Source organism: Sinocyclocheilus grahami, unplaced genomic scaffold, assembly GCF_001515645.1.
Source record: "Sinocyclocheilus grahami isolate Dianchi unplaced genomic scaffold, SAMN03320097.WGS_v1.1 scaffold355.1, whole genome shotgun sequence".
Classification (NCBI taxonomy): domain Eukaryota; kingdom Metazoa; phylum Chordata; class Actinopteri; order Cypriniformes; family Cyprinidae; genus Sinocyclocheilus; species Sinocyclocheilus grahami.
The window spans coordinates 400,443-409,882 of NW_015505534.1; the positions used below are offsets into that span (position 1 = coordinate 400,443).

The following is a 9,440-nucleotide window of genomic DNA, read 5'->3' on the forward strand; positions in this document are numbered from 1 at the left end:
TATATATATATATATATATATAGATAGCTAGAAAATAGCTGAGAGTGAGTATCTGAAGCCAAACTCTTTCAGGGTTTATGATCTGCTCACCTCTGTAGCAAATGAAAGGTAATGCAGTGTTGCAGTTTTCATCTGTCCAGTTCCCAGAGTCCCTAAATGACACTGCAGTGCAGTATTCACTGTTTCCAGCATTATCAGGCTGTCCTGCTCTCCAGTTACTGAATGAAGAGTTGTTCTGATCTGACCAAGATCTGGTTCTGTACAGTCCAATCCAAACAACTGAAGAATAGGGAATTAATGACTGAACCCTGTAGTTTTCAGTCTCATTCCTGATACTGACGAGGTCTGTGTGATGTTCTCTGCAGTAAGTCTGAGCCTCATTCCAGGTTTTGTGATAGTAAATAAACACATAATGCCCAGTATCATTTGGTCTTCCTGTGGGGAAACAATTTAAATATGTTATATATTATGGAATTATAATTATGTTGTTGTAATTAATTGCTTGAAAGTCAACAGCTGTTCTCACCATCATAGCAAACAAAGGGAAATGTTTCCATGCAAAAGTTTTCACCCCATGTTCCCTGATAATATGTCATGTAGACACACAGACTCTGTCCATCTGAGTTCCTTGGTTGCTGAATAAACCAGCTTTTAAAACCTCCCTCTATCGCTTCATTATCCAGAGACCATCTCCAGTTGTTCAGATCATCATACAGACCAATCCAAGCTGAGCCATAGAACGTTCCACGTACTGTTTTAATGAGTCTCCTCATTTCTTCCATGTTCTCAATGGTGGCCAGATCAGTGTAATTCTGTCTGCAGTATCTCTGAGCTTCAGTCCAGGTTTTAGACTCAAACACCAAGTGATACTGACGGGTGCATGAAGATTTGGAGCAGATTCCTATAAATTAAAAATGAAAATCATTAAGAGGTCAATGTAGGGCTCACTTTTAAAACCAAACTTAAATGTAACTTCCTATATTCAAATGCTTATATTCGAATGCTTTGGATAGTCACAGAAACACAGCATGTTGTGTACACAGAAGTTTCAGTGTTCGAGGGGAAAAATGTCAATTAGTGACATGAAACACATCAACTGGACTGAAGTAGAGGCTGTTCTCATTCTTACCTTTATGATCTAAAAAAATCAATTTAGGAAAGACTTGGTAGTGCAGTGAGCAATATATAAAATGAAGATGCACAATGCTTGAGCCGTTATGTAAACAGGTTGTGCGCAAGGCCTAGAACAGAGGCCTAGAATCAGCTTGCTTCCATTTAGTTGGATAAGCCTACCCATCACCCGAATTAAAAAAGCTCTTCTTGTCTTCAATGATGCAAGGACAAAGTTTGAGCATGCACACGCAATATCTGAACGAGTGCAGAGCCAAGTCATAAGTGAAAATTGTATATATTAAAGAGCATGTCCAGTTTTGTGTGAGAACGAAGGAAATCCGCTTGCAAGTGGGGTTCATGCTAGCACATTACATGGATGCGCTAACTGCGTTCTCGACATTTGTCATTAAGATAACGCTATAGAAATGGCCTAAAATTAAGTATATAGAAGAGAAAAAAAGTCGCTTGAGGAAGCTTCCTATATTGCCCATGCCAGGATCCACCACAGATGCTGTTAGAAATGTAATAAAAACAAGCAAATCACAAGACATCTGGTGGAGGGGAGGGGGGTGCACCTGGGGTTGCCAACCAGATTTCAGTGGGGGCCGGGAACCACCCCTGGCCCCCATGTAGACACGCCCCTGGTTGTTGGCTGTGTTCATCCAGTCAATGACACTGACACCATGGATATGCGAATAAGCACATTAACCCAGTTCAGGGATGTGAAACGTCCATTCATGGATACGCAGGGTTAATTGTTAACCCCAGGTAAATTATGAGCAGTGTCTGTGAAACATTAAACAAGATAACCCAGGATTCCATTTACCCAGTCTCACAATAATCTAGGTGAAAAGACCAAATGAGGTCTAAGACTGAAAGTTAAAAACAAAATAGTAAAAATGAACTCACTGTTGTAGCAAATGAAAGGCATGCTAAATATGCAGACCTCATCAATCCATCGGCCTGATTGGTTGAATGATACAGCAGTACACTGTGGAATATTCCACTGGCCATAACCATTATCTGGTTGTTGTGGTGAATAGGGAAGGGCTGGTCTCCAGTCTTCATAATTGGTATTCTGACCGTTTGACCAAATCCTGTTTCTGTACAGTCCTATCCAGACTCCTCCACCTACTGTCTCAAGGATCCTCTGGTTCTCAGTCTGATTTCTTATATTGACAAGATCTGTGTAATGATCTCTGCAGTATCTATGAGCCTCTGCCCAGTTTGTCCCATTATTAATTTTGATAAAACTCTGAGTGGCATTCACGCTACCTGAGATATGAAATATGATAAATATATTTAAATACATATAAAGAAACAGTCAATGAAAAATGAGTAACACATCTCACAAACTAAATGTCTTTACCATCATAGCAAATGAATGGCAGTGTGTTGTCACATGATATATCAAACCAGTTCCCAGTATAATCCATGTAAACACACAATTGTTTTCCACCATAGTTGTCTGGTTCATGATACCAGTTTCTGAAATCTCTCTCTCCTTCCTGATAGAAATCATTGTCTTCCAATGACCATCTCCAGCTGTTCACATCATCATACAGTCCAATCCAGGCTGATCCGCTGTAAGTCCCATTAACTGTGTTAATCAGTCTGTTCATTTCCTCCATATTATCAATGGTGGCCAGATCAGTGTAATTCTGTCTGCAGTATCTCTGAGCTTCAGTCCAGGTCATATTCTCAGACAGAAAGTGATATTGGTGGGCAGATATCAAAGATACAACTAAGGACAAAGTGTAAAATTTTAACATTCGTTTTTTTTTTTGGACAATATTGGTCAATAAGGGTGCTTTCACACTTGTCATGTTTGGTTCGATTAAAACGAACTCTGGTGCGATTAGCTCTGTTATTGCTGTTCATTTAAATGAATGTGAACGCTGCCATCTGAACCCTGGTGTGCACCAAACAAGCAGACCAAGACTGCTAAAAAGTTGGGTCTCGGTCCGTTTCCAAATTAACTAAGTTTAGGACAGGATGTGATGACAAGATGCAATGCTATATGCGACATGATTTGACAATGCGGAACGAGCGGTGTGTCCAAATCAAAGTGAGCAGATGGCAAACGTGGAGCAACGAGGAGGTAAAATCTTTAGGTTCGGTGTTAAAAATGTCATTGTGAACACTAAGCAGACCAGGATCAAATGTATTGTTTTTTTTTGTTTGTTTTTTTTTGTTTTGGTCGGGATCAAACGAATCAAGAGAACCAAACTACTAGTGTGAACGCACCATAATACAGACTTCTCTGACACAAAGTGATACTGATGAGAAGATACCAAAAATGACACTGTGGATAAAGTGGCCAGTATTAGTGTTAATTAATAATATTGGCCATTAAGACAGACATCTACTCACCGCTGTAGCAAATGAAAGGTAATGCAGTGTTGCAGTTTTCATCTGTCCAGTTCCCAGATTCACTTAATGACACTGCAGTGCAGTATTCACTGTTTCCAGCATTATCAGGCTGTCCTTCCCTCCAGTTACTGAATGAAGAGTTGCTCTGATCTGACCAAGATCTGGTTCTGTGCAGTCCGATCCAAACAACTGAAGAATATGGAATTAATGACTGAACCCTGTAGTTTTCAGTCTCATTCCTGATACTGACGAGGTCTGTGTGATGTGCTCTGCAGTAACTCTGAGCTTCAGTCCAGGTTTGGTACTGGTAGACAAACACATAACTAGCACTGGCATTCTGTCTTCCTGAAACATTTAAATGCAGTTTTGAACTTTAGTGAGAGTTGATTATTTAAGAATACTTGTAATTAAATATAATTATTTGTTTTTCAGTGTCCCATACATATTATTAATCAAACTGCTTACCATCATAGCAGACCACAAGACAAAATGAATGGAAGCAGCTTGCTGCATACCATATCCCATTATTCATATACACACACAGACTTTCTCCTCCAGAATTGTCTGGTCCTTGGTCATACCAGTTCCTGAAGTTTTCCTCTCCAACCTTGAAGAAATCACTGTCCTCTAGAGTCCATTTCCAACTGTTCAGATCATCATAGAGTCCAATCCAGGCCAAATCAATGGAATCATGATTCACTTTGTCCATTAACTGGACCGTCTGTTGTTCATTTTCAATGGTGGCCAGATCAGTGTATTTCTCTCTACAGTATCTCTGAGCTTCTGCCCAAGTCATGGATTCATTCACAAAGACATACTGATGAGGGACACTCAAGGCGAAGGTGATAAAACCTGTTTAAGAAGCATTTTTAGTCTTTAATATACGGTGGCTGAGAAGTGCAGAACAAATCACAATTCAAAAAACAAAATAACAATTACAAACGCAAATGCAAGTCTAAAAAACAAAATAACAATTCAGAAAGCACAACAACAATTCAGAAAACATTATAACAAGTAAGAAAACACAATGACAAATTCGAAAACAAAATAACAAGTCAGAAAACACAACGACAAATCCGAAAACAAATTAACAAGTCAGAAAACACAACGACAAATCAGACAAACTGGAAAAGGTAGGTATAGTTTGAGACAGCGCCATTGGTTTGGGATTACTCACCGCTGACTGGACGAGACATCTGTCAATCAACGTATACAGGAAGAACCAGCCGAAGAACAGCAGAGTCGTGGTAGAAAGTTCGGAGATGGTATTAAAGTAGCTCAGTTTATATGTATTGTATGAATTGCCCTTACTATGGAATAAAAAATACTGAGTGTATATTAACATTTAGTTAAAAGTGACTGTAAAACATCAACTCCAGTGGCACAGATGAATAAGTGCTTGATCTTAGCTTTTTGACGCGATCGACCCGGGTTCGATCCCGCCTTTTGCCGAACTTTTTTTTATTGGCCATTCTCAAGGTAAGTTACACAATGCTGAGTATACATACACTAGGGTTTTCCTGATTTCATGTAAACACTATCTGATAATGATGACCAGCCAGACAGCTCTCATTTACAGTTGATGAGATGTTTTTTATTGAATGAAAACAGAATAAAAATTGCAACAGATCCAGAAATGCATGCAATAGGTCCTCCTGAATGAATTTGCGTCTTGGAATAAACTGGTTGAGTAAATGATTCAATAACTCATTCGTGAAGCTAATCATATATTTTGTTACTGGATTAATTAGTCTTTTTCAACAAAGACACTTATTGACATAATGCAATCTGTAGAAAGAGTCTCTGAAAAATCCCCACCACTAATATGCACAGACTGGCAGTGTTTTCGGACAAATACAGAAAAGCAGAGTGATACAAACATACAGTCCTATATTTGTGGAGTTGAACACAAGAAAATTTATAGGAGACTTGAAAATAAGTGTAGGATAATGTTGTTAAAGATTGTACAGGTATTTATATTAAATCGACTCTGACCATTAAAAATGCCTCACAAAAAAATGTAAATGACTCCCCTGACTCACCAGCTAGTGTCCCCCAAATGAATATCAGCCATTAAATGCGTTTTAAGGATTTTTTGTTATTTCTAATGGAAAACAAAATTGTTGTCACACAACTTCATCCGTTTGCATGGAGTGGCATCCAGTCATCATAAATAGCAAAGGTTATTTTGTATTTTTACAGTAGTCCTGATTGATCTGATTGATCTAATCTGATCAAATAATGAATACAGAACGAGATGATAAAATTTGTGGTTATTTCCATTTCATTCATATCACTCGAAATAGAAAGTCAAGTTGAGAGCATTGCATTGTGGCACAGGACTCCAGAATGCACCTAAAACAGCTGCATTTGCGACCAAAAATATTAATTTGTAAGTGATATTTTTGCTGAGGTCGTCACTGGCGAATATATAAATTTACGTTATGATTTAAAAATGTGCATGTAATGCCTATTTTCCTGATTGTTTTGCGATCACGTTTTGTTATGTTGACGAAATAAACTGAGATGCTGCACATCAATTTTTTAGTGGAATAACAGTCTTCATCTCTCTCATCACCAGCTTCGACGGCACACCTGCTAAAAGCAGCTCCAGAACTTTATATTATTTGTAGCATGCTTGCTGTCCAATAATCGCAATAAGCTTTGTGCTCTGTTACCTTTTAATAAACAAAGTATCAACATTACAATTCTGCCAAATTCATAACAAATTTCAAACAATATATATATATACCATTTTGGTGTTCTTTAAAAGTTTTAAATAAAAAAGAATGACAGATAATTTAGGCCAAAGTAGGGTTGGGCAATATTTATTTGACCAAAAGTACAGAAAAAAAAATTAATATTGTGAAATATTATTAAAATGTAAAATAATGGGTTTCTATTTTAATATACTTTAAAATAGAATTTCTTCCCGTGATGCAAAGCTTGTATTTTCATCATCATCACTCCAGTCTTCAGTGACACATGATCCTTCAGAAATAATTCTAATATGCTGATTTATTATCACTGTCGGAAATAGCTGAGCTGCATAATATTGTTGACACAAACTGCAAGTTCCAAAGATGAAGATGAGCCAATAAGGTTCCAAACTAAGGTAATTTTAATGAAAGTAATCCATGCACATAACAGTATGTACAAAAACATGAACAACACCGGACACTGAATTGCAACACAAGAGGAACTTAAATACACAGAGCAACTAGCAAGATAATTAAACGATACGTGTGATCGTTAATGAATGACCATGCTGATGAGTGGCGGGAACAAAGGAAGCAAGAAAGTGATGAAACAAATTAAAAGTCCTTGAAAATTAAACAAAAATAAAATAACCATGACAATTGTTTTGGAACCTGTGATACTTTGTTCAGGATACTTTGATGAATAAAAAGTTAAAAAGAACAGCATTTATTTGAAATAGAAATCTTTTGTAACAATGTACACTACCATTCAAAAGTTTGTATATATATATATATATATATTTTTTTTATTTTTTTTTAAAGAAAATATTACTTTTATTCAGCAAGGATGTGTTCAATTGATAAAAAGTGATAGTAAAGACTCATATTGTTAGAAAATATTTCTATTTTAAAGAAGCAAACCTAAAATGTATACCCCCAAACTACATGCACAGCAAATCAGGTGTTAAATTTCACTCTTTTCTGGTGTATATATGAGTCCCACCAGTCAGTGTCTAAAGATCAGTTCACACTGACCATCGCCAACAGACAAAACCTGACAAACGTGTCTGTTGCCGTTTGCCGCCGTCTGATGTTGCAGTGTGATGTTGCAGAAGTGTTGAATTCACCTCAGTAAATTATTTTATACCAAGAGTGTAAAAATGTAATTGATTAAATTATTACTCTCTGCAAATGCATATTAAAAAACATTTCAAGGTTTATTTTGAAAATGCCAACTTTCTACCCCACATTAAATTTATAAAAACTGTATATTAACATTTAGTTAAAACATTGAAACAATTAACAATTTCCATGCTTACACTGTTCTACTGCTACACCCTTACTCAAAATAGTTGCACATTAAGTGTATCAATTGATGTTCATTCCCTTGTGAAAAAGAAGTGCACTTAAGTATACTTTTATAAAGTGTACTTATTGTGGAAATAATATACTTTAAAAGAACACACTTAAGTGCAAATCAAATATAGAAAAGAATCTGGCCAGGGGTGTTTTTGCACCACAGACAAGGTTTGAGAAGAAAAAAAATCATTATGAAAATATAATTATATTTAAATTGTTCTTCCTAACTTCAGGCCTTATTCTCATGTCAATATTGACAACAACAAAAATATATCTTGACTCCATATAGTACTTTCACTCGAGTAAAATTGAAAAAGGAGTACTTTTACTTTTACTGGAGTAATATTTTATTATACGTATCTGTACTTTTACTCAAGTACTTGATTTGTGTACTTCGTCCACCACTGTGAAGCTGCACACCATCTCTCCACGGTATGTGTGAACGGAAATGTTCCAAAGAGGCAGGAAAGTCAGAAAAAAAAAATACCTTAAAAAAACAAACAGAAGAACAACAATTGTTATAAAACATCAAGTCATTATAAATTGTTCAGTTGTGTGAAAGCAATAGACAGTTGCAGTCCAAAGTTTATATACACCTTGCAGTATCTGCAAAATGTTTATAATTTAACCTGTTAACCCACACCGAAGGGCGTGTTTATGCGTGTCTGTGCTATTTATTACCTTTGTTTTCAAACAATATTCAATCAACTACAATGATAGAGCTTGGAATAGCCAGGACAATTTTTTATATAACTCCGACTGGATTCGCCTGAAAGAAGAAAGTCATATACACCTAGGATGCCTTGAGGGTGAGTAAAACACAAGCTAATTTTCATTTTTGGGTGAACTAACCCTTTAATCGCACTTTTAGCTTGTAATGTGTAATCAGGGTGAGCTGACTGGGCAACAATTCATTAAAAAACGTCTAACATCACCTCTTCAGTACTGGTCTGTGTTTCCACACTTTATATCCAGTAATGATCCTGCAAAATGAATTAATAACTCCAGATAAGTACAAAAATATTACATATTACAAACACAAGCAGTAACGGCTCTTCAAATGCAAAAAGAAAAAAAAACAACAACAACATTGTTTCTAGAGGTGGCGGATATATCGAATATTACTGGTGGTTATAATATCGATTATGTACATTAAATATTACAAGATCGGATCTTTGAATTTTGTTCAGTAGCATTAAATTTTATTTTAAATCGTTTAGTTAAAATAAAATATTGTATTTTCAGCAGCCACATTTTTTGGTCCACACTAGGCATGGGCCGGTATGAGATTTTGACGTTATGATAACCTTAAGCAAAAATATCACGGTTTCACGATATCACAGAGTTGTCTTTACAGCTCTAAAATGTGTTATTTTTAAATGACTGGGTAAAAAAAATCTACTTTTTTTCCGCTGAACACAATATATTTTGTTTTTGAGCAACACAGAATAATAGGAATAATAGAATTTGTTTATTTTTTCTTTGACTTGTTTCCTAAAAAAAAGAAAAATAAAGACTGACATCTTTATTTAACCTAAATCTGTAATTACAGTTATTTAATTTTAGTTATATAATTCATATACATATCATTTATATCATTTAGTTATATAATTTCATATACATAATTTGATTTAATAATAACCCAATTTGAAGCAAAAACAGAATGTTCTGACTAGCTTTGTGAAATTATACTACATGCCTGAACGAAGCAAACAGCAGAAGCTCTGAATGAGACACAAATTCACTCTCTGACAGCAGGAGGCGCTTCTGGAACACCAGATACGGCGTTTCCTTGATTACCGCTGTAAACAAAGCAGCGCTGCGCTGAAACACTGCTTTAATATGAACTATACAGAGACGAGATTAAAAGAAAATACCATCTAAACTTTTCTGAAG

The 9,440-nt window shown here is 35.9% G+C and overlaps 1 protein-coding gene and 1 pseudogene across 1 annotated transcript in view; both read right to left on the reverse strand.

The window, feature by feature from the left end:
* Nucleotides 1–2,810, reverse strand: part of LOC107548766 (C-type mannose receptor 2-like) — a 6,010-nt pseudogene extending 3,200 nt beyond the window's left edge.
* A 668-nt stretch (nt 2,811–3,478) lies between these two features.
* Nucleotides 3,479–9,440, reverse strand: part of LOC107548767 (macrophage mannose receptor 1-like) — a 7,740-nt gene continuing 1,778 nt past the window's right edge. The window contains exons 3-4 of the mRNA XM_016229573.1: nt 3,952–4,338; nt 3,479–3,831 (exon numbers count right to left, since the gene is read on the reverse strand). Coding sequence (XP_016085059.1) covers nt 3,479–3,831; nt 3,952–4,338 — 740 coding nt within the window. The remainder of the gene's footprint in view (nt 3,832–3,951; nt 4,339–9,440) is intronic.